The sequence below is a fragment of the Sapajus apella genome, unplaced genomic scaffold (genome assembly GCF_009761245.1).
Source record: "Sapajus apella isolate SASKATOON/1434 unplaced genomic scaffold, GSC_monkey_1.0 scaffold33, whole genome shotgun sequence".
Taxonomy (NCBI): domain Eukaryota; kingdom Metazoa; phylum Chordata; class Mammalia; order Primates; family Cebidae; genus Sapajus; species Sapajus apella.
In genome coordinates, this window is record NW_022436973.1 from 19951013 (window position 1) to 19976307 (window position 25295).

Consider the following 25295-nt stretch of genomic DNA (forward strand, 5'->3'; position numbering starts at 1 on the left):
AAAGCGGGCAGATCACTTGAGGTCAGGAGTTTGAAACCAGCTTGGCCAACATGGCAAAACCTCGTCTCTTTTGAAAATACAAAAAATTAGCCAGGTATGGTGGCAGGCGCCTGTAGTCCCAGCTACTTGGGAGGCTGAGGCAGAATTGCTTGAGCCTGGGCAGCAGAGGTTGCAGTGAGCCAAGATCACACCGCCATTGCACGCCAGCCTGGGCAACAGAGTAAGACTCCATCTTAAAATAAATAAATAAAAATTTTAAAAATAAAAATCAAACATAATGAGAAAGAAATTATTTAGAGTAAAAATGGAAAACAGACCATTCTCCTAAGAGGCAGCCACGGTTAACAGCTTCGTAACCAACCATCTTTGCAGAATTTTTTCACATATTTACAAACGTATTTTTTAATAGATTTTCAAGACTTTGTGTTCTCTAGATAAATAGGATCTTTTGTTTGCTCTGTAGCTTGCTTCTTTTTACTTCATAATATTTCATGGCTATCTTTCATGTCAGTATAAATAAGTCTGACTCACTTTTTTTAACCACTGAAACATAATCAAAGGAAAGGCTAAACTGTAGTTTATCAGGACGCAAATGTGAACATGCCACCATGCCTGGATAATTTTTTGTTTTGTTTTTGTAGAAACAGGGACTCTTCATGTTGTCTGAGCTGGTCTTGAATTCCTGGCCTTAAGCAATCCTCCTGCCTCAGCCTCCCAAGTAGCTGGGACTATTGGCATGCTCCACTTTTTAAAAGAATAGAGACAAGAGTCTTGCTATCTTGATATGTTGCCCAGGCTGGGCCACTGTCCATTTGCAAAGCATCCCAAAAAGAAACTCTGTGCCCATTAAACAATAAATCTCCATTATCTCCTCTCCCTTGTCCCTGGTAACCTCTATTCTACTTTCTGTCTCTGTGAATTTGCCTATTCTACATAGTTCATATAAGTGAAGTCATACAGTATTTGTCCTTTTGTATTTGGCTTATTTCACTTAGTATAGTATCTTCAAGCTTCATTCACATTGTATCATGTACCAGAATTTCATTTCCTTTTTTTTGTTTGTTTGTTTTTGAGACAGAGTCTCACTCTTGTTGCCCAGGCTGAAGTGCAGTGGTGCAATCTCAGCTCACTGCAACCTCTGCCTCCCAGGTTCAAGTGATTCTCCCACCTCAGACTCCCGAGTAGCTGAGATTACATGTGCCTGCCACCATGCTCGGCTAATTTTTGTATTTTTAGTAGAGATAGGGTTTCACCTTGTTGGCCAAGCTTGTCTCAAACTTGTGACCTCAAGTCATCTGCCCACTTCTGCTTCCCAAAGTGCTGGGATTACAAGTGTGAGCCACCACGCCCAGCCAGAATTCCATTCTCTTTTAAGGCTGAATAATGTTCTATTGTATGTATACAGCACATTTTATTTATCCATTCAGCTGTTGATGGACATCTGTGCTCTTTCTACCTTTTGGCTATTATGAATATTGTGCTGTAAACATTGTTGTACAAGTAGTGTTTGGATGCTTCTTTCTGTTTGTTTGGGTTTACATCTCGGAGTAGGATTGCTGGATCCTATTCCTTTTCTTTTTTTTTTTTTAAAGATGGGGTTTCACCATATTGGTCAGTCTGGTCTCAAACTCCTGACCTCAGGTGACTCCACCTCAGCCTCCCAAAGTGTTGGGATTACAGACGTGAGCCACTGCGCCTGGCTGCTGGATGCTATTCTATGTTTAACTTTTTAAAGAACTGACAAACTTTTCTACAGAGGCTGCATCATTTTACACCTAGCTGTGCACAAGGGTTCCAATTTCTCCACATCCTCACCAACACTGGTTATTACCTGTCTTTTAGATAAGAGCCCTTCTAGTAGGTGTGAAGTAGTTTCTGATTGTGGTTTTATATGTTTAAATTATTTAATCCATCTGTAATTTATATTTTTGGATAGCGTAAAGTTATTTTTTTGTTTTGACTTTTGTTCCCTAAGAGGCTAGGCATTTTTAACACTGTTTATAGTATTGAATTATTTCTTCCCCTGCTGATATAAAATGTTAGTTTTATATTTTAATATAAAATAAATATTTTATATTTTATATAAAATTTAATGTTTTATATTAAATTTATATACATATATAAGTCTGTTTCTAAATAAGTCTTTATTGACACTTTATCAACGTACCATACCATTTTAATTATTGCAGCTTTATAATAGGTTTTAATGTCTGGGAGAACAAGTGCTTTACTCAACATTGTTCATTTTCAGTTTCTTGGCAATATTTGAACATTGTGTCTTCCGACTTAACTTGAGAATTGGCTTGTATAAAGCTTCATTTAAAAATTCCTGTCATATTCTGCTTGGGATTGTACTGAACTTGCAGATCAGCTTGGGGATCCATTCTATTACACTGGTTTTTTTTAAATTATACTTTAAGTTCTGGGGTACATGTGTAGAATGTGCAGGTTACATAGATATGCATGAGCCATGGTGGTTTGCTGCATATATCACCCCATCATCTACATTAGGTGTTTCTCCTATTATGTAAACCATTTTTACTATCTATTTACTACCAATATGTAGTAATAAAAAAAAAAAGAGGATAATGGAATCAAAGTTGGGTTGTGAGGAAGCAGCAGCAGCTATGGAAAATATTTGAAGAAAGTTAGTTCTGAATTTAGAAGTAAAATGGGCTGGAGAGGCCAGGCACAGTAAGTGGCTCACGCCTGTAAACCCAGCACTTTGGGAGGTTGAGGTGAGTGGATCGTTTGAGCACAGGAGTTCAAGACCAGCCTAGGCAACATGGTGAAACCCTGTCTGTACAAAAAATATAAACATTAGCCAGGTGTGGTGATGCACACCTGTAGTCCCAGCTACTTGGGAAGCTAGGGCACAAAAATTGCCAGGAGGCGGAGGTTGCAGTGACCCGAGATTGCATCACTGCACTCCAGCCTAGGTGACAGAGTGAGACCCTGTCTCAAAAAAAAAAAAAAAAGACCCTTTAAGAAAGAGGGCTGAGGAAGTGGCGCAATAGAAATACTCCTTTCAGTTACCTGAACTGAAGTTTGTTGCATCTGATTAACAGAGAATGGCCTCAGTTTTTTAAGAATTTTTGTATTGTAGGATATAAATATATCTCACTACACACATACCTCTGTTTTTGTCTCAGTATGATGCTGTCCGAATAAACCAACTCTATGAACAAGCCAGGTGGGCCATTCTCTTAGAAGAAATTGATTGCACAGAGGAAGAAATGTTGATCTTTGCAGCTCTACAGGTATGGGAACTTCAGTACCTTTTCCCTGGAAGGTGACAAACCAAGTTTGTTCTGCTTAAAGTTTCATATGCTTCATACTAGTTTTTTTAATGTATTATTCTTTGAAGAAATAGCGAAAATAAGGGGAGCAATTTTTTTGTACTTTTTATTGTACTTTTTTTCTTGCTTTCTCCTTCAGACAAGAACAAATTTTTAATTTAAAATGCTCCTCATAATCCACACACGCTCACATCCTATATAAGACACTAGTCTTGCAATTATTATCTCTTCCCTACAGTAAGCACAATCAGTGATGAGAAAGAACTGCTTGTGAACATGACTAACCATGAACCTCAGAATTATCAGGTTAAAATATCATTTTCCCTGCATGGGAAGGAGACCTCCTTTCAGGAGATGTTCACTATTCCAAGGGAATAGTCCTCAAAGAAAAAAATGGCTAATGGCTTCATTTTATAATGTTTTGTAACATTTCTGTTTGTGACATTTCTAAAACCTCTGCTTTCATTTTAGTACCACATTAGCAAACTGTCATTGTCTGCTGAAGTACAGGATTTTACAAGCGAGTCCGAGGTTGATGAAATAGAAGCAGCGCTTTCTAATTTGGAAGTAACCCTAGAAGGTGGAAAAGCAGACAGCCCTTTGGTATGCACTTTTTCTGATCACCCAGAATTGTGGCTTTCTTCTAACTGATTGACAAGTATAAATGAACCTTTATTTATTAGAAGTAAGAGAATATGTCATCTGATTTTGAAAAAAAAAAAAAAAAAAAAAGATGCTCTTCACCTAACAAGCTTCAACCTAGCAAGAACTAACTAACTTTTCTCAGCTTAGCTCTGTAACGGACTATATTTTCATTTCTACTAATGACAATACTTTTGTGTTCTTCCTAGGGATAAGTTGGCACAGTAGGGAGCCACTGCTGAGGGCTCCACTTCACTAGCATGGAATGTGGAATTGGTCCCTCAACTTAAGTCTAGAAAATACCATCCTGTCTATTGCACGGGGCAGCTGCGAGACTAGAATAGAGAAAATTGTTTCTTTTTTTCTGAAACAAGCTGAAGTGCAGTGGTGTAATCAAGGCTCACTGCAGCCTCAGCCTCCTGGGCTCAAGCAGTCCTCCCATCTCAGCCTCCTGAGCAGCTGGGACTACAGGCACACACCACTGTGCCTGGCCAATTGTTGTATTTTTTGTAGAGACAATGTTGTGTCATGTTGCCAGGCTGGTCTCTAAATCCAGGGCTCAAGTGACTCTCCCACCTCAGCCTCCCAAAGTGTTGGGATTACAGGCATGAGCCACTGTGACCGGCCAAGAAAATTCTTTACAGATAAAAACCTTATTTCTATTTACTTTGTCATCCATTTCAACTAGACAAGCTTGACAGAAGTCGTGGCCTTTTTTCCGGGACATTGTAAAAAGTTTCTGAATGCTTTTGACTTCAGGAGATAAACAAAAACCCTCCAATAAAACATAAAGAAATGAAATGATTTTGTCATATCTTGCTCCTTACCCATGAAAGGTGAATGTCAGCTTTATAACTGAAATGTCCCTCCTATTTAATTCACTCCTGAGGTGCCACCCTTTTGTTTAACATTGGTCATGAGGATAATTATTAATCATATTGAATCAGAGAGGTGGGTCCACCATATTGGATGTAAACAGTAATTGTGGATTAGAATGAGTTACTCCATTCTTCTGCATTCAGTGTGTTCTCTTATCGTTAAATGTCCTAAAATAAGAAATTGGTCTCCTTCAGGAGCAAATACTTAATGCAAGCTAAATGCCAAGATTCTATAGAGATGCAGGGCCTTGTCTCATGTTCATAAAACACGTAAGCCCCATGAACTTGGAGTTCTCTGTTGTCTACTTTCTCCGCTGAATAAATATAACAGGCATGTAATTCTTCTTAGAACAAATAAAAAGTTATTTTCTTCCTCCCTTAATATTTTTATGTGACTCTAACAATAGGCTTTTCAGTTGGAAAATGTAGGTACCAACCTACATTGCAGAATGAACTTCGAACCAGGTTCACTTTGAGAGTTTAATCAGTGACCTGGGTGTAGCAGAAGCTCCCCACTCTAATGTAAAAATTATAAAATCTTTTGTTTGCATATAAAAGTATTCATTTCTAATTCAGATTTTTAACTTGAAGGACAGTTACAGGGAGTACTTGATCCCTTTTTTTATTTTTTTCATCTCTTGTTTTTCATTTTTGTCTTCTATGACACAAACAGAAAAGTGAAAAATACATACGTGTACAGCTTAACAAGTTAGTATTAAATTGTCACTCAAGTCACCACCGAAATCAAGAAATAGAACTTTGCCAGCCACCTCGGGGACCTCAATAGGTCCTCGTTCTTTTTCTGACCCTCCTATTCCCACGCCCGGCTAACTATTGGAAATATGGCCAGTGTAACTGAAGAACTGAGTTTTTCATTTAATTTAATTTGAATTAATTCATTAAATAGCCACTTGCAGCAAGTGACTGCCCGATTGGACAGTCCAGGCTGAATGTCAGCATCACTTACAAAGTTCCTGCTTTTGAAACGTTATCTGTTTTTTCTTAGGAGGACATTACTGATATCCCTACACTTGCAGATAATCTCAAATTATTTAGGTAAGTAACCTTTAATGGGGAAAAGGAGTTACTCGTAACAAAGCCTTGAAGATAAAGAGTGCAGGAGTTTAAATTGTATGTCCCTGAGGCAGGTTCATGGTTCAACGGTGAAAGTGTGGGCTTTGCCATCAGACAGACAGTGGGTTGAATCCTAGCTCTACCACACACACCAGTAGGTGACTTTGGGCAATATATTATGTCTCTGAGCCTCCATTTTCCAATCTATAAAATGAGAATATGCCTCCTCTTGGGTTTGTCAGGAGGATTCAATGAAATAATGCATATGAAGCATTAAGCATGATACCTGACTCATAGTACATGCTCAGTGAATGGCAGCATGAACCTGGCCATCATCAGTGATAATAAACACATCTGCCTTACTAAAGATTCTAAGAGGATCCATCTGGGAGGCTAAGTACTCTGATACCATTTGAAGGCTCTTTTATAGTTTAAAAGCCATTTCTCTCTAGAACTTTGATCCTCGGCTTACAGAGAGTAGTCACCTTAGTTTATCTACCTGTTTAAGTGCTTCTGATAAACTCCCCCATCACCTCAGGTCGACCTGAAACTGCTACAAAGGCAGAGAAGTTTTTTTCGTGGAAAAAATGGACTGCCGCCTCTGCGATGGTGCCAGGGTGTGTTAGGATGAAAGAAACAAGGCTCTTTGAATTCCTATCAGTTCCTTATTTCACTTTATGGTTTGTTGACTTTTCTTAACCAACTGGCACTTCACTGGGGCGGTGGCTTTAAAGGAAACATAAGCTGCTTTTGATAGCACAGGATGCAAAGAAAGACTTGGAAAGAATGAACAATGAAGCAGATATAAATGAAAAGCATCCAAAGGTAACAATATTTGTCACTAGGTTTCTACAGGTTTGGTTTTGGGTTTCTTTTACTGTGATTGTAGGATGTGGTCACAAACAATAGGGTCATTCTTTTTTTTTTTTTTTTGAGACAGAGTCTCACTCTGTCGCCCAGGCTGGAGTGCAATGGCATGATCTCAGCTCACCGTAACCTCCACCTCCCAGGAATGAGCTATTCTCCCGCCTAGCCTCTTGAGTAGTTGGGATTATAGGCACCCACCATCATGCCCAGCTAATTTTAGTATTTTTATAGAGAGGGAGTTTCATGCTGGCCAAGCTGGTTTTGAACTCCTGAACTCAGGTGATCCACACACTTTGGCCTCCCAAAGTGCTGGGATTATAGGCGTGAGCCACCACGCCCAGCCAGGGTCATTCATTTAACTTCCATGGCATAAATGGTTGTAACCACATTTCCCTCATTTTGTTATAGTCAGAGCGACAAAAAAAGTAACAATTTGAATCCACAAATACATCTTAATAAAGTATTCATAATTGTTCTACAAAAAAATGAGTTACCACATTCTCTGTAGAGGACAAATCCAGCCCTTCACAAACCAAATGGTGACTGTAGCCTTCCTGTAAAGGCTGTATCTTTATTATTCTCAAAATACTATTCATTTTGGAGAATCTGAGCATTAGAAAAACAACCTTCTAAATATGTTCCTTAGAACTGCCTGCGTGTGGAGGCTCACACCTTTAATACCAGAACTTTGGGAGGCCAAGGTAGGCGGATCGCTTGAGCTCAGGAGTTCGAGGCAAGTCTGGCCAACATGGTGAAACCCCAACTCTACTAAAAATACAAAACTTAGCTGGCCATGATGGGGCACACCTGTAATCCCAGCTACCCAGGAGGCTGAGGCACAAGGATCGCTTGAACCCGGGAGGCGGGTGCTGCAGTGAGCCAAGATCATGCCACTGCATTCTGGCCTGAGTGACAGAGCAAGACTCTATCTCAAAACAAACAAACAACAAACAAAAAACTTGTATTTATCTTGTCGAGGGCTATAGTTAAGATAGCTCTTTTTTTTTTTTTTAAGATGGAGTCTTGCTCTGTCATACAGACTGAAGTGCAGTCGCCTGATCTCAGCTTGCTGCAGCCTCCACCTCCCGGTTAAAGTGATCCTCTTGCCTCAGCCTCCTGGGGAGCTGGGATTACAGGTGTGCACCACCACAGCTGGCTAATTTTTGTAGTTTTAGTAGAGCCGGGGTTTCATCATGTTGGCCAGATTGGTCTCGAACTCCTGAGTTCAAGTGATCTGCCCATGATGGCCTCCCAAAGTGCTGGGATTACAGGCGTGAGCCACCGCACCCAGCAAATAAATACTACTTTAATACAGTGTTTTTTCTTAATCCTGGAAATGTTAACTTCATATAATGTTTTTCAAATTTATTTGTATAACTTGTATGTAATATTCTTCTATAATATTCTGGGGGGGTGGAATTCTTGGGTTTTTAATTTCATTTATTTATCTTTTAGAAACGAGGCCTCACTCTGTCACTTAGTGTGATCATAGCTCACTGCAGCCTCAACTGCCCAGACTTAAGCAATCCTCTCACGTAGCTGGGACTATAGACACACCACCATGCCTGGCTAGTTTTTCTTTTTTTGTAGAGGTGGGATCTTGCTATGTTGCCCAGGCTGGTCCTGAACTCCTGACCTCAGGCAGTTCTCTCACTTCAGCCTCCCAAAGTGCTGAGATTATGGCACCGTACCCAGCATATACCTTTTTTTAATGTCCACCTTTTCTCTTATCTTTTTGTAAAGGATAATACATTTTTAGCTAAGGAAAGACTAGTACTGACATGTTAAAAAAAACTGGCCTGAACTACATATGAATGGTGTTAACACCAAGGTTCCTTTCTTCTCCCATTCTTGATGCAGAATTCCACCCCTCTTGCATGAGATATTCTGATCATCCCCAAGGCTGGGATGCTTCCACAGAACCAGTACTAATAATTTCATTTCTCTACCTATCTCTGATCCCTGTCCTACCCACTAGCTCATTCTCAGGTTTCCTATTTTGAATGACCCAAACTTTAGGCTTACCATTGGCACCACCAACCTTGTGTAGTCCATGGTATAAGGTTTTCTGTCCCCAACAGATACCAGTACCACTGTTGGATATCTTCCCTCAGAATAGTTTTTAGTAACAGTAGAGTCTATATTGACCAGCTGTAGATTCGCTGATTTCCCTGGCTCACTGAGAATTCTCTTATAGTTTCTCTTAAAAGCCAAGAAGAAACTGCAGAAAATGCTGCTCATGTTTATATCTGACTTGTATGTCTGATAACTTGAAGCTTGGGCTGTCCATATCGACACCTTTTTCAAATGCAAGAAGTATGCCGAGATTCCAGATGTCACCAGATTCGCATAGGTTTCTCACATACACCATCACAATTTAGCACTTCAGTTGTGTCAGGCACTGTGATAAGCTCTTCATGTAAATGACCTCATTCTATCCTCACAAAAGCCCTGGGTTCCCAGATTACGGCTGTCCCCAGCACACAGAGGCAGTGCATGCAACCCAGCTGAGTACAGGATCTTTCCCAGGGCACGCATGCAGACAGTAGCAGAGCCAGTTGTGGCCCCAGGTGGAACCTTGGTATTAAAATCTACATCTCATATCAGCACTTCATGTCCAGTGTTTAGAAATTAGCAATTTGAAAATCGTTTTTGAAAAAATGAAGCGTGTTTTGTTTGACAGGGCATCTAGAGCATCTGATCTGCTTGAAATCTGCAGTATGTGCTACATTTCTGGATGGTGATTTAAATGTTTACTCTCCTTTAATTTGCAGGCCCAAGAAGTTACTACTAAAAGCTTTCAAACAGTATTGGTTTGTCTTTAAAGACACATCCATAGCCTATTTTAAAAATAAGGAACTTGAACAAGGAGAACCAGTAGAAAAACTAAATCTTAGAGGTAAGAGTACCCTACTTACATCTTGCTGTGGTTCATCATAAGTCAGGAAACAGGCCAGACGCAGTGGCTCAAACCTGTAATCCCGGCACTCTGGGAGGCCAAGGTAGGCAGATAAGCTGAGGTCAAGAGTTCAAGATCAGCCTGGCCAACATGGTGGAGCCCCGTCTCTACTGAAAATACAGAAATTAGCCAGGTATGGTGGCACACGCCTGTAGTCCCAGCTACTTGGGAGGATGAGGCAGGAGAATCACTTGAACCCAAGAGGCAGAGGTTGCAGTGAACTGAGATCACCCCACTGCTCTCCAGCCTGGGTGATAAAAAAGCCAGGTCGCAGATTAAAGGCAGGGTTCCTACACAACGAAGCAGTTTACTTCTAGAGGAACCACCATACCTGTGTCACTGTTTTTTTTCCAAATGACACCCTGGCTGCAGGTGCACTTCAGAGCATGGGCCTTGAATGTGGTCTAGTAAACATGTTTATTTGCATTCTGCTGTTCCGTCTTTCTCAGTGTGTCCAGAGTTTATTCATGTCCAAGAGTGTAGGATATTAGGTGCTGTAAGATCCTGAAAAGTTTTCTGTATTCCAGAACAGTTATACTTAATTCAGTGTTACTTTAATGCCTATTCTAATTTCTGAAGGTCACTGTGAGTGTCCTGATAACTATCGATTAATTGAAATATTTAATTAACCAGTACACGCAATTCTCATTATTGTGACAGATTTCCTTCTGCTTTGATTTATTTTAAAGTTCATAGTTATAATTTTTTCTGTGAGTTTGGAGAGCCAACATTAACCTGAAGATGAATTAAATTGACTTTTTGATTTAATAAAACCATAAAAGTATTTTTCTTTGTCTGTGTTAATTGTTCCTAAGTCTTATCTAGTTATCCATTAATTAATGTTATCAGCTTAGGCCTCCATTTTTCAAAACCAAATCTGAGGGGCTTATATTCAAAGTCTTTATTTTAGATACACACCTGATATTTATCTAACAGATGCTTCAGAACTCGGTTTTGTCCCTGATCTTTATGCTTCAGGCTGTGAAGTTGTGCCAGATGTAAACGTAGCAGGGAGAAAATTTGGAATCAAGTTACTAATTCCTGTGGCCGATGGTATGAATGAAATGTATTTGAGATGTGACCATGTGAGTAAAACCCCAAAACTGTTAAGTCGCTTCACCTTTACTAAGAGTAAGAACAAAACCTAAAAATGTTTTCACAGATTTAGAGCACTATTGTGTCAGTCAGCTATTGCTTTGTAACAGACAATCACAATGTAACAAAATCATAATGACATTCAACCATAACCATTCGCCATGCAGTGGCTCACACCTGTAATCCCAGCACTTTGGGAGGCCAAGGTGTGAGGATCACCTGAGGTCAGAAATTCGACACTAGCCTGGTCAACATGGTGAAACCCCGTCTCTACTAAAAATACAAAAATTAGCTAGATGTGATGGCGGGTGCCTGTAATCCCAGCTACTTGGGAGGCTGAGGCAGGAGAATCACTTGAACCCGGGATGTGGAGTTTGCAGTGAGCTGAGATAGTGCCAGTACACTCCAGCCTGGGTGGCAGAGCAAGACTCTGTCCCACCCAAAAAAATAAAAACAATAAACATTGTTTTCTGAAAGATGTGCTGAAAGGTAGTCTGGGGACTGGATGATCCAGGATGGTGTCAGCTAGTCATTTGGGTCTGGAGACACAGGTTTAGCTGGACTGTGCCTCTGATTAAGCTGATTTTATTTATTCTGGGTCCCAGAATGCCTGGGGGAGGTCTCCTCTTGGTGAAGGAAGAAGTGTGAGAGGGCACATGGCAATAGTGCAGCTCCTAAAGCTTAGGCTTAAAGTTGGCACATTGTTACTTCCACCCACATTCCATTGGCCAAAGCAGATGACATGACTCAGCTTGCAGTCAACGGATGGGAATTTCACTGTCCCTGGTGGGAGGAACTGTAAAGTTATATGGCGAAGGGTGTGGATGGGGGTAAGGGGGTATATTAGTCCATTCTCACATTGCTATAAAGAACTACCTGAGACTGGGAGAAAAAAGAGGTTTAATTGACTCCTAGTTCCACAGGCTGTACGGGAGGCATGGTTGGGGAGGCCTCAGGAAACTTACAATCTTAGTGGAAGGAGAAGGGGAAGCAAGCACATCTTCACATTGTGACAAGAGAGGGAGAGTGTGAAGGGGGAAGTGCCACACACTTTTAAATTATCAAATCTCATGAGAACTCACTCAGTATCAGGAGAACAGCAAGGGGTAAATCCGCCCCCATAATCCAATCACTTTCTACCAGATCCCTCCCCAGCACTGGGAATTACATTTCAACATGAGATTTGGGTGGGGACACAGAGCCAAACCATATCAGGGGCAGTGAATTCAATGTTCCTCACCCACTGTTGCCCCTCTTTAACTGCATCCCCTGTGCTTCTGAGGACCACTCCTGTTCACTCTCTGAAGTCAGAAATGAGCACACACATTAAACAACAATAGAAGCCATCACTGACTTGTTAAGGTCCCATAATGGCCATGATTGCTACCTTAGAGTCTTTACTAAGGATAGTCCAGGGTGCAAATAATATAGGAAATCGGCTAGTTTTTTTTCATCATTTTCTTTTCTCATAGAGATCAGATGTGATATAGAAATGGAAATATGTATCAAGGAAAGTGCTCTGATTGTTTGGGGTTTCACCTATCTGTGCCTCATGGCACTTCATTGTGTCCTTGGATCATCATTTTTTTTTTTTTTTTTTTTTTGAGACAGAATCTCCCTCTGTCACCCAGGCTGGAGTGCACTGGTGGAATCTTGGCTCACTGCAACCTTTGCCTCTTGGGTTCAAGCGATTCTCCTGCCTCAGCCTCCCAAGTAGCTGGGACTATGGGAGCCCGCCACCATGCCCAGCTAATTTTTCGTATTTTTTAGTAGAGACAAGGTTACTGTATTAGCCAGGATGGTCTTGATCTCCTGACCTCGTGATCCGCCTGTCTCAGCCTCCCAAAGTACTGGAATTGCAGGTGTGAGCTACTGTGCCCCACCTTTTTTTTTTTTGAGACCAAGTATTGTTCTGTCTCCTGGGCTCGAGTGCATTGGCACAATCTCAGCTCACTGCAACCTCCGCTTCCCAGGTTCAAAGGATTCTCCTGCCTCAGCCTCACAAGTAGCTGGGGTTACAGGCATCTGTCCCCATGCACAGCTAATTTTTGCATTTTTAGTAGAGACAGGGTTTCGCCATGTTGGCCAGGCTGGTCTCGAACTCCTGACCTCAAGCAATCCACCCGTCTCAGTCTCCCAAAGTCCTGGGATTATAGGCATGAACCACTGCACCTGGCCCTTGGATGGTCTTTAAATGCAAAATTCCCTGCAGGCAATTTATCAAAGTTGACATTCCTATCCTCTAGCTCCTTAGCATCTAGAAACTCAACACAGGACTCAAAAGCTACTGTCAGTTTTACATTAGGTGACGAGCAGCCACTCTGAATGTGTGCCACTTCACATCTTGCTGGGAAGGTGATGGTTTTGCACTGTAATGGGAAGAAAGCCCAACTCTCCCTCCTTGAGCAGCAGGGGGCTTTGCACTTGAGCTTGCTTCTCAGCCTTCTGGTGTTTGCTGCAGGAGAATCAATATGCCCAATGGATGGCTGCCTGCACGTTGGCATCGAAGGGCAAAACCATGGCAGACAGCTCCTACCAGCCAGAGGTCCTCAACATCCTTTCATTTCTGAGGATGAAAAACAGGAACTCTGCGTCTCAGCTGACTTCCAGTCTCGAAAACATGGATGTGAACCCAGAATGTTTTGTATCACCACGGTGTGCAAAAAAACACAAATCTAAACAGGTACTGTTAATCTTGTTAGGGCAGTTGTTTGCAGTAAATTCTTTATGCAAACAAAAATAAAAGGAAGATTTCTGGCTGGGCATGGTGGCTCATGCCTGTAATCCCAGCAATTTGGGAGGCCAAGTGGGTGGATCACTTGAGATCAGGAGCTCAAGACCAACCTGGCCAACATGGTGAAATCCCTTCTCTACTAAAAATACAAAAATTTGTCGGACGTGGTGGCGCACGCCTGTAATCCCAGCTACTTGGGAGGCTAAGGCCGGAGAATTGCTTGAGCCCAGAAGGTAGAGGCAGCAGTGAGCTGAGATTGAACCACTGCACTCCAACCTGGGCGACAGAGCAAGACTCTGTCTCAAAAAACAGGGGGGTGGGGAGTAATTCCATCTGATTAAGAGTATTATCATGAAAAAATCAGCTGATGGTGAAATTTGACTATGTCCTCAATATTAAATGATGTTATGAAATTATTAATTTTGTAAGAGGTGACTGTACTGCTGACTGAACATGTAGGTATTCCCAGATTGAACTTAATTATTTAGTTCTCACAAATTAATAATTAAAATTATGCTTCTATAGGAGTTGGTTAAAAGTTGTGCAGATGAGCTGATTCATGTAGAACCGTTGTCTGTGGACACTCCACGGACCTCAGAAAGAGAGACCCCAGAGCTCTCCAGTGCTGCCAACTTTAGAAGTTTATGTGTTGGGTGATCTTTTTCCTGCTTCTCCTGATGATTGTTGTATCTTGTAGAAAAAGAGCGGGCCAGGCGCGGTGGCTCACGCTTGTAATCCCAGCACTTTGGGAGGCTGAAGCAGGAGGATCACGGATTTTGAGACTAGCCTGGCCAACACAGTGAAACCCTATCTCTACTGAAAATACAAAAATTAGCCGGGCTTGGTGGTGCATGCCTGTAGTCCCAGCTACTCAGGAGGCTGAGGCAGGATAATCTCTTGAACCCGGAAGGCAGAGGTTGCAGTGAGCTAAGATAGCGACACTGCACTCCAGCCTGGGCAACAGAGTGAGATGCCATCTCAAAAAGGAAGGAAAGAAGGAAGGGAGGGAGGGAGGGAGGGAGGGAGGGAGGGAGGGAAAGAGGGAAGGAGGGAGAAAGAGACAGATAGAGAAAGAGAATGAATGGATGAGAACAGATTGTCTTTCTAGAGCTGCAGTCAGGCCTCGTGTGTACTGTTCTGACGGGGGATTGGGAGCTAACAGGATGATTACAGAGCAGCCGGTGCATGTGAGGAGAGGTTGATGTCTGTTTCTGCTCAGCTGGCTGCCCGGATCCTGGAGGCGCACCAGAACGTGGCCCAGATGCCCCTGGTCGAAGCCAAGCTGCGGTTCATCCAGGCGTGGCAGTCACTGCCTGAGTTCGGCCTCACCTACTACCTTGTCAGGTGATTACAGTGTTCACTTGCTTCTCACACTTTCCATTCAATTTTCAGTGGCTTTCTGGGAGCCCCAGTTTTCTCATTTAGCATAGAACATAGAACTCTGTTTATTTTAGAATACTGTCCTTTTACAAATAGCCCCGACACTTCGAGCTGCTCATAAACATTTTCCATACCTTCTGTTCTAAGTGCCAACACCCCAAAGCTCAGCTAACTGTGGGAAAGGAAATTTTAAAAGGAGGGTTCTTTTAGGATAACTACATTTGCAGAACCAGAGGGAAAACATCACATTTTGATTTTATGAAATCTGTAACTTCTTTTCTTTTTTTTTTTTTTTTTTTTTTTTTAAGAGATCAGGGGCCTCTCACTTTGTCGCCCAGGCTGGTCTCAAACTCCTGATCTCAAGCAATCCTCCCACCTCAGCCTCCCAAAGCACTGGGTTTACAGGTGTGAGCCCCCACACCTGGCTATGACTTTCTTTCATGTCAGCTTCCTCCCTTTTGCATCCCATACTGTGTCTCGTGGTGTGGCTTTGAAGGATTTTTAGGTTTTTAGAGAGGTCCCAGCAAGCCCTGCCTTATTTCTACCCAGCTTTCTCAGATAGCAGCCCTGTTCCCACTGGTCTCTGAAGATTTCTGGATCTGAAAGACACATAGGAGGCCCATCTATTGCCCCCAGGAAAATAGCTTAGGTGACTTGTCCAAGTTCACCTCCTAGTCCAGCGCACACCCTGGCATAAGCCCTGTGTCCTCATGTGTCATCCCTGCTCAGCGCTATGGCCCTGCCCCACTGTAAACAATGGATGGTTTCCCAAAACACGTCCACAGCTTGCTTGTAAATCAAATTACATTTTCAGTTCAGTAGAGAAGACTGATGCTTAAGCGAAATCTACACCCAGTCCTGCAGTACAGCAAGTACTCTCTGTCACTTTCTCATCTTATAATTTGGGGGTGGGAAAATTGGTTTGTATTTTTAAGTGTTGACAATTTTTGTTTTCTTGGCCCTTTCCAAAGACTCCATTTCTCCATTACTTCTAACAGGGGAGGCTATTCAGACTTTCTGGCCAGGCGCGGTGGCTCACGCTTGTAATCCTAGCACTTTGGGAGGCCAAAGTGGGTGGACTGCCTGAGCTCAGGAGTTCAAGACCACCCTGAGCAACATGGTGAAACCCCATCTCTACTAAAAATACAAAAAATTAGCTGGGTGTGCTGGTGCACACCTGTAGTCCCAGCTACTCAGGAGGCTGAGGCACTAGAATTACTTGAACCTGGGAGGCGGAGATTGCAGGGAGCTGAGATGATGCCACTGCACTCCAGCCTAGGCGACAGAGCGAGACTGTCTCTAAAACAAAAACAGATAACACTGAAATAGCTCATTTAACATCAGTCCCCAATGTTTGTCCCAAACAAGCAACTCCTTCTGTTTTACTTACCCCAGGAAAAGAGTGAGGAAAGGCAGGGTTGTGCTGGTTACCCACTATGTGCAAACGTGTCCATGTGCAGACACACACTCACCTGTAACCCTGCAGTCAACCCTGAATAGTAAAAAACACATGAACACTTCAACTGACCAGGCGCAGCTTTCAGTACCACCTCTGCCTCAGCTAGCTCTGTGGCCTGGGCATCTCTGCTGCCCTCCCCAAGCCGCAACTTCTGCGTGTGTTCAGTGGGCATTCCAAACCTACTGTGCTGAGAGAATCCAGTGCAACCTGCGAGCAAAGTGCCTGATACATGGTGACATGTGGTGCGGGCCTGAAGTTTCTGGTGTCAAAGACTCCTTTACTAGCTATTTCCCCCTGCACCTCCCTCTGTCTCTGACACCTGTTTATGGAGGTGAGGCTTTGAGGCGGCGGCCCCAGGTATGGTGAAGATCTACTTTTTCCAAGGTCAGTCAGAGTCAAAGCCTGGAGGAGCCTTGCTGTGTGTAGGGTGGCTGGTGGAATCGGGGTCTGCCCACACCTGAGAAACCTAGGTCTTTGTTTCAGCACTCCCTGGATGATGGAGAGCAGCCCAGAGAATTCCCATAGGTTAGAGAGAAGCAGGTGGAGTCAGAAGTGGGTTAACTTGTGATATTAAGCATTAAGGTGGTGAAACGAAGGAATAATGTGGAAATAATTCCAGAAAAGTGGAGTAGATTTTAATCAAGGGTGACATGCAGAAGGTAAGAATGATAGGCCAGGTGCAGTGGCTCATGCCTGTAATCTCAGCACTTTGGGAGGCCAAGGCAGGCAGATCACCTGAGGCCGGAAGAAACCCCGTCTCTACTAAAAATACAAAACTGGCTGAGCGTGGCGGTGCAGCCTGTAATCCCAGCTACCCAGGAGGTTGCAGTGAGCTGAGTTCGAGCCATTGCACTCCAGCCTGGGAAACAACAATGAAAGTCTATCTCAAAAAATAAAAAATAAGAAGATAATGATGTAAAAAGTGACTTACTCAACTAGGAACTTTTTTTTAAATTATGCTTTTCTGTCTCCTGCAGTGTCAGTTGTCACATCAGTATCCCCTCCTTTCATCCCCTCCAGTTGCTGTCCCCGTTCTCTGCCCCACTTCACAGCAGAACTTCTTCAATGTATTGTACCTACCCACTACCTCCAATTCCTTTCTTCCATTCTCTCTTGAATCCACTCATTAGGTTTTCTCTCCTCCGCATCCCACTGGCCCTGCTACTTTCTGTCATCAAGGTCACCTGTTGACCATCCATGACCTTCATTCGTGTTGTTGAGCCCACACATAGGTCAACCCTCTGTCCTTGCGCCAGCTGCCCTCTCAGCAGCATGTGACACGGTGAGTCACCCCATCCCCCTTGGCAACTTGCGTCACTTGCCTTCCAACACAGCTGACTTTCCTGGCTTTTTTCCTCCCTCACTGACCGGTGCTTTCGGTCTCCTTTGCTGGTTCCTTTTCATCTTTCCAATCTGTTAGAATACCGGAGTGTGCAGTCCTCAGTTTTTTGTTTTATTCTTTTTTTTTTTTTTAATTAGAGACAGGGTCTCACTCTGTCACAGTGGCACAATCATGGCTCACTGTAACCTCGAACTCCTGGGCTCACGTGATCCTCTCACCTCAGCCTTCCAAGTAGGTGGGACCGGCGAGCCACCACACCTAGCTGACTTTTTTTTTAGGAGATGGGCCCTCACTATGTTCCCCAGGCTGGTCTCAATCTCTTGGTCTCAAGTAATCCTCTTTCCTCGGCCTCCCAAAGTGCTGGGAGGGATTACAGGTGTGGACCACCACACCCAGCCAGGCCTCAGTTCTTAAAGCATTCCTCCTCTCCATCTCTACTCACTCTCTCAGGTTCAGCTGTTCTTTTGACTTCATTTATATGCCAGTTACTCTGAAATGTATACTTGAGCCCAGAACTCTCTCTTGAACTGAAGATTCATAGATTCAGTGACCCTTTGATATCTAAGGAGCATCTCATCTCAACATGTCCAAAATTCCTGATTTTCTCCCTGAACTTGCTCCCCGCTACATTCTTCTTTATCTCAGTAGAAGGCAACTCCTCCTGAACGTCTAGTTCAGGCCAAATCCTTTGGAGTCATTCTTTATTCTGCTCTTTCTCTTACACCAGCATCCTGCCCATAGGCAACTCCTAGTGACTCTACCGTCGAAGTACACAGAATCCGACCACTTCTTCTTCCCCCTCCTCCACCACCACCACCACAGTGCCTGTCCAGAGTGATCCTGCTTGGTCTTCCTGCCTCTACCCTGGTCCCCCTAAGTTTTTAACTTAGCAGCCAGAGGTATCCTTTTAAAATCTTAAATGAGATTTTGTGAAGCCTCTGCTCAAAACCAAATGGGAGGGGCATGGTGGCTCATGCCTGTAATCCCAGCACTTTGGGAAGCAAAGGTAGGAGGATTGCCTGAGTTCAGGAGTTCAAGACTAGCCTGCGCAGCATGACGAGACCCTGCCTCTACAACACACACACATACAGACACACACATACGTGTTTTTAAAAAAACATCTGAAGGATTTCTTATCTCATTCTGAGTAAAAACCAGATCCTTACAGTGGCCTACAAGACCTTTGTTCTTGAACTCGTATTTCTCTCCCCTCCTTCACTGCGTCAGCCACGTGGGCCTCCTGGCAGGTCCTTAAGCACATTAAAAAAAAAAAAAAAAAAGTAGCTGTGCCCTCTGCCTGGAATACTCTTTCCCCAGATATCCTCATGGCTTACATCTTAATGCATATCCTTTTTTTCTTTTTTTTTTTATCAAATGTCACCTTTTCACCGACCTTCCCTGACTTCCCTGTTTTAAATGGTAACCACCTCATTGCCAGTATTCCCTGTACCCCTCCAACTTTATTTTCTTTCATGATCTATCTGGCATACGTACTTCCTACTTATGATCTTCTCCCTCCTGTAGTCAGGAATTTTCCTTCCATTTAGCTCACTAATATATCCCCATGCCTAGAAGAGTGCCTGATACAGTAATAATTTTGAATGAATGTATTTGATTCCATCATATTTTACTTTTCTCTGATGTCAATTTCACTTAGAGACCATCTGCAGGATAGCCTTCATTCTTTTTGCATGCTGTTTATATCACAATAAAAATGCCCCCCAGCAGAAAGTTAATCTTCCATTGCCCATTCCTCCGAAATGATTTAGAAATACCAGTCGTATCCTGAAAAGTTATATGTAAATGAACATCATATTATAGGAAGCAGTTGCTTCTCTTAACTAATATTGTAATTATTTTCAGATTTAAAGGAAGCAAGAAAGATGAAATTCTGGGAGTTTCATATAACAGGTTGATTAAAATCGATGCCGCCACCGGGATTCCAATGACAACATGGAGATTCACAAATATCAAACAGTGGAATGTAAACTGGGAAACCCGGCAGGTAAAGTGAAAGTTTTTGGTGTTCAGCGTTGAGCCTATAAATGTGTGTTCCCTCAGAATTGCAGATTATTCTGATTTTTAAAAGGCGTTCTTCTATTTAGAGCTAAGAAACCACAAGCATGTGGTAATTGTCTGCTAAAATAATCATGCAATTCTGGGCAGCTTCCTAACAAGCACAGGCCAAATGCTCTTGCATTAGCACTGGAAGTTGGCTTAGTCTCCATGCAGACTTCCAATACAGACAGGTTCTAAAATTGCTAAGAGCAGTTTGATTAATTTCTATTGACTCAGCATTATATATAATGCTGATTATATAGGATTTAGGTTGATCATTACTTAGCAGAAACTACTGGAGCTGTAACTGCTATGCAAAATAAATCCAAAAAGGGTTCATCTAACTGGCTGCCAAGAAATCTGGTTGAGGACTCGAAGATTCAATTGCTCACCTGGAGAGTACTCCAGTCCCAAAAGGGAAAAACTGCCGAAGAAGCAAGTGAGGTGCATAGCATTGACTGAGAAAAGCTTCGCATTTTTTTTTTTTTTTTTTTTTTTTTTTTTGAGACGGGTCTCACTCTGTCACCCAGGCTGGAGTGCAGTGGCATGATCTCGGCTCACCACAACCTCCGCCTCCCAGCTTCCAACAGTTCTCCTACCTCAGCCTCCCAAGTAGCTGGGATTACAGGCGTGTGCCACCATGCCCAGCTGATTTTTCTATTTTTTGTAGAGATGGGGGTTTCATCACGTTGGTCAGGCTGGTCTCGAATTCCTGACCTCGTGATCCGCCTTCCTCGGCCTCCCAAAGTGCTGGGGTTACAGGTGTGAACCACCACGCCTGGCCAAGCTTCAGTTCTTAAAACCAGGAGCCCTCAAACCCTTAGCCTGTGTTACAGCCTGCCATCATCTCCCAATCCTAGAAGCTAAGTTCAGGCCAAGCCTGTATCATGGAAAATTCTAGATGAAATTAGAGGCACCTTAGCATCCTCCACTAATTTAAAACAGTCTATTCAGTGCTTTGGGATTCCGAGGTGGGAGGATCAGTTGAGGCCAGAAGTTCGAGACCAGCCTGGGCAACATAATGAGACCCTATCTCTACAGAAAATTTAAAAATAAATAAATAAATAAAGTCAAATTAGCCAGGTGTGATGGTGTACACCCCTGTAGTTTCAACTACTCAGCAGGAGAGGATCACTTGAGGCTCAAGGTTACAGAGAGCTATGATTGTGCCACTGCACTGCAGCTTGGGTAACAAAACGAGACCCTGTTTCATTCATTCTTGAATTAATAAAAACATCCTGATGTTGCTGATAAACAGTCAATCTTCCCTCACTCCTTTGGCATTCTCGTTTTCCAATAGAAAGTCATTGATGAAGAGGGATGACAAGAGGCCCACACATTTGTTAAGAACCCTGGCTTCCTCTCAGCAGTGCTGATAACCATCTGGGTGCTTATTTGTAAAATCAACTCAGAGATTAGATGACTTCTAAGGCTGTAGCTCTAAAGCCTTGATGCATATTAGGATCACCTGGAGAGCTTTAAAATACCACTGCCCAGACCACACCCAAGGCCAATTAAATCTGAATCTCTGGGAGTAGGAGCTAGGCATTAGTAATTTTTAAAGGTCCGCAGGTGATTTTAATGGGCAGCCAAGGTTGAGGAACAGCAAAATCTCTAAGTCTTTCTTCTAGAGCTTAGAGTTTATGACTTTCATCTAGGAAAGGGTTTGGGGCAGTGGCGGTAGGAAAATTCAAGCAGACCTTTTATTTTCCATTAAAGAGCCTGCAGGCTGGGTGCACTGGCTTGTACCTGTAATCCCATCACTGAGAGGCTGAGGCAGGTGGATCACTTGAGGTCAGGAGTTTGAGACCAGCCTGGCCAACATGGTGAAACTCTGTCTCTACTAAAAATACAAAAATTAGCCAGGTGTGGTGGTGAGCACATGTAATCTCAACTACTCAGGAGGCTGAGGCATGAGAATCACTTGAACCTGGGAGGTGGAGATTGCAGTGACCTGAGATCGTGTCACTGTACTCCAGCCTGGGTGACAGAGAGAGACTCCATCTCAAAAAATAAAATAAAATAGCACTCTGCCCCCTCAACACAGGGAGTGCTTGGGAAATCCTTATATTTAAACTACAAACAGAAAATGTGTTGGGAGTTTTTTTAACCAGATGTGCAGCAAAGTTGACACCACCAGAGCAAAGATGTTTTCTGAAAGTGTTTAATGGAAGTGACGGTTTTCTGTGCGTTTTAGGGGGATATCCATCTGTCATCCACCTCAGCAGCCCTCAGCTCCAGGGTCCAGTACAGCAAAGTGCCCCTTTCTCATCATTTGTCAGAGTTTAAGCTTCTCTATGCCTTCCTCTTCCAGGTGGTAATTGAGTTTGACCAAAACGTCTCTACTGCGTTCACCTGCCTGAGTGCAGATTGCAAGATTGTGCACGAGTACATTGGGGGCTACATTTTCTTGTCCACCCGCTCCAAGGACCAGAATGAAACACTTGATGAGGACTTGTTCCACAAATTGACCGGCGGTCAGGATTGAAGCAAGCACGTGCCTACTCGGCTCACACCAGCAAGGACAAACCAAAGGCGCCTCTCCCCAGAGGGATGGGATCCATGACTTGCTCAGCATGTAGATGCTGGACTAACAGACAATATACGTTCACCTCTGGTCACCTGGAGCCTCACCTTATTTCAAACCCACTGGGTTTTTTCCTTTTGGCACATCCCTTTCCTTTACCCTGTGCTACCAGGAAGGAGCCTCTCTTGTTTTTTCTATAAAACGGGTGTGCAGGAGAAAGGGAGGTGCCCTAAGATTGCTCTAAGGCCCAGCCTGTGGTTACAGATCTGTGACTTGCAGAACCTGCCAGGTGTATGGCTAGAAGTTGTCCTTGTGCTGATGTGTCTCATTACTAAGTCAGTGGAGAAGACAAAGGTAAAAATCATGTATCTGGTTTACATCATAAAGTACAATTCTCATTTTACAAACTCAGGTATGAAACGAAACACCTGTCCTTCATGGAGCTGATTTTAGCTCCTGTCTTTTCAAAATGGCTGAGGGAGTTCCTACACACACTTTTTCCCTGGAGGCCAAGTCTAGGGGTAGAAAGGGGAGGGGCAGGGCTACCAGGTAGCAGTTGACGACCAAAGGCCTGAGCAGTGGCCCTCAGTGTCATCTGTCCACAGAGCTATCTGCCAAGACGACCACTGACCCACATCTGGTCTTGGTTGTTGGTCTCAGGTTTCTCCTGCCACCTGCAAGCCCCATTCCGTTCCTACAGGTCTCTCGGCCATCTGTAAGTCCTTTGTGAAGACGTGGGTGACACGAGGGTACAGGAAAACCCATTCCTCAACCCAGATCCACGTCTCAACTGCTTCTACTCTGCGTTGGCGTTCAGGAAGACAGGCACAGTTCTCTCTAACCATAGAAACACCTCCCGGCATCAAGGATTCCAGTCAGGTCTCTATCCCAACTGATCAGGGAGAGAAGGGCAGACCTATTGTCAAAGACCACCATGTCCAAGCTCTGATGGCTCCCCACTGGCTGCCACCACAGGGGCTTTGGGCTGGTCTGGGTCATGGGGAAGCATCCCCCTTACTGCTGGTCAGATACCAAATCTCCTGGATTTGGCATCTATGTTGGTACAACTCCTGGCCTTTTCTCTAAAGGCCTTTGGCTTTTATAAATCACAAGCCAGTAATACATCCCCCCCCCCCCCCCCTGCCACCGCTCTGTTTTTTGCTGTGTCATCTCTGCCTTGAGACCGTGCTTGCCTTAAGAGAGTGAGCCAATTAACAGCTGCCTGAATTGTCATTTTCCATTTCGGTTTGTTAGAGGTGGGAAGGGTGGGTTTTGAGAAGGTTCAAAGCAATACCCAAAGTAAAGGGAAATATCAGACAAGATGTTATCATTTTTATAGATGTTCTCCTGCCACACAAAGAATTTGGGCTGCAAGGATAAGGCAAAGGCTCCAATCCTATTTCTCCTAGGATGCATTCTTCGAGAGCCTGGCCAGAGTTCCGAGGCCCGCGAGCGTCAGCTGTTGTTTTATTTCCCAACAAAGCCCTCTGACAAATGAGACCTCAGCAGTTCTGGGAGCCACGTAGAGACAGCCTTGGCGAGGGGACCCGAGGCCCTGAGCCAGCAGCTGCCATCTGGAAATTCTTCTTTTAGCCTCTCCTTAGAGGTGAATGTGAAAGAAGCCCCTCAGGCACCCGCTGAATTTCTGAGGCCTTGTTAAAGCTCGGAAGTGGCTTAGGCATTTGGGAAATGTGGTTTACATCATAAAGAACTTGAATTGAAATGTTTTCTATAGAAACAGGTGCTCGGTGTACTGTGTTATACTTGGTGTTGGTCATTTCTCAGTCCTGGGCTCTATCATTTTAGAACCTTGTCAGTTATTTAAGATTATAACTGGCCCTGCATTAAAATAATGTATCTTGATGTCAGATTTTACCTGTTTGCTGCTGAGAACATCTCTGCCTAATTCACCAAAGCTGGACCTTCAGTTCAACGCACTTCCTTGGCTTTTCGTGGTTGTCTAACATTTCCATGAAAACAAAGAAACTAACCGGTTTTGCCTTGAGAGAGTGAGCCAATTAGCTGTAACCAAACAAAGGAACAAACTTTGTTTGGTTACAGCATTCAGGGGAGCATTTTTTCTGTGACACACAGCAACATCCCAAAGAAATAAACAAGCATGACAAGAAAACCCTAAATGCTACCGTTCCAAAAAGCAACTTAACGTCTTTTTTATATTGGGTGCAAAAGGTCACCCAACTTCCTATGATGAAATTTTAAATTAATGGGTGCCTTTCGGCATCATTTGCTTCCTTATCTACACTAGAGTCAGAAATCTGCATTTTTTATTCTTTTATATGACTTGTAATTTAAAAATGTATATAGATTTGAGTATGGTCCTGTTGTGTTCTCTCCAACCTACTGTCTCCATAAAGGTGACTGTTTTCTCTATTAGAAATGTGTCTCTCCTCACAGCACCAAGATTCCAAGTCTTTTGCTCCCGTGGTATCAGGAGTGGCAGATCACGGGCAGGGGTCCTCAGAGAGCACCTTAGAAACCTCACTTAACCGCTGGATTCAACCCCTTTCTCACTGACTTGGTCACAAATTTTCTGGCATATCCTGCCTTATCGTGAGCTCTTTTGTCTCTTTCTAGGCCTATATTTAAAAAAAAAAAAAGGCAAAAAAATATCCAGCAGCAATACAGTAGCAGAAGCCTCTGATTCTGACGGCTGAATGTTGAGGGCACTTTGCTTTAGTGACATGCAGTTTATAGATACTCCTTTGTGCAATTCTCACATCAGCCCATAGGGGGTAGAAATAGCTTGCTTTGCAAAGGAGAAAGGCTCAGAGGGTGAACCTGCCCAAGGTCACACAGCCAATGAGCAGTGTTTGTAAACCAGCAAACCCAATACCCGTTACCCCAGCTCCAGAGCAGGCTTCCCCGAGCTCAGGCTCACACCAGTAAGAGAGAACCAGGGGCAGTAGGAATAGTTAGCTGCAGGAGGATAGGCTAGACCAAAAAGGTCTGGAAGCCAGAGA

General features: G+C 43.3%; 1 protein-coding gene across 5 annotated transcripts in view; it reads left to right on the forward strand.

Annotated features, from left to right (window-relative positions):
• FERMT1 (fermitin family member 1) overlaps positions 1 to 24932 on the forward strand; it is a 46437-nt gene extending 21505 nt beyond the window's left edge. For 3 of the 5 annotated variants that reach the window (XM_032295451.1, XM_032295452.1, XM_032295455.1), the window contains 9 exons: positions 3153 to 3260; positions 3771 to 3902; positions 5826 to 5875; positions 9535 to 9659; positions 10698 to 10804; positions 13276 to 13497; positions 14711 to 14892; positions 19593 to 19734; positions 22102 to 24932. In XM_032295451.1, the coding sequence (XP_032151342.1) occupies positions 3153 to 3260; positions 3771 to 3902; positions 5826 to 5875; positions 9535 to 9659; positions 10698 to 10804; positions 13276 to 13497; positions 14711 to 14892; positions 19593 to 19734; positions 22102 to 22275 (1242 nt within the window). In that variant the 3' untranslated portion in view covers positions 22276 to 24932. The remainder of the gene's footprint in view (positions 1 to 3152; positions 3261 to 3770; positions 3903 to 5825; positions 5876 to 9534; positions 9660 to 10697; positions 10805 to 13275; positions 13498 to 14710; positions 14893 to 19592; positions 19735 to 22101) is intronic. The other 2 variants (XM_032295453.1, XM_032295454.1) reach the window with 1 other exon arrangement.
• Positions 24933 to 25295: the final 363 nt, after the last annotated feature.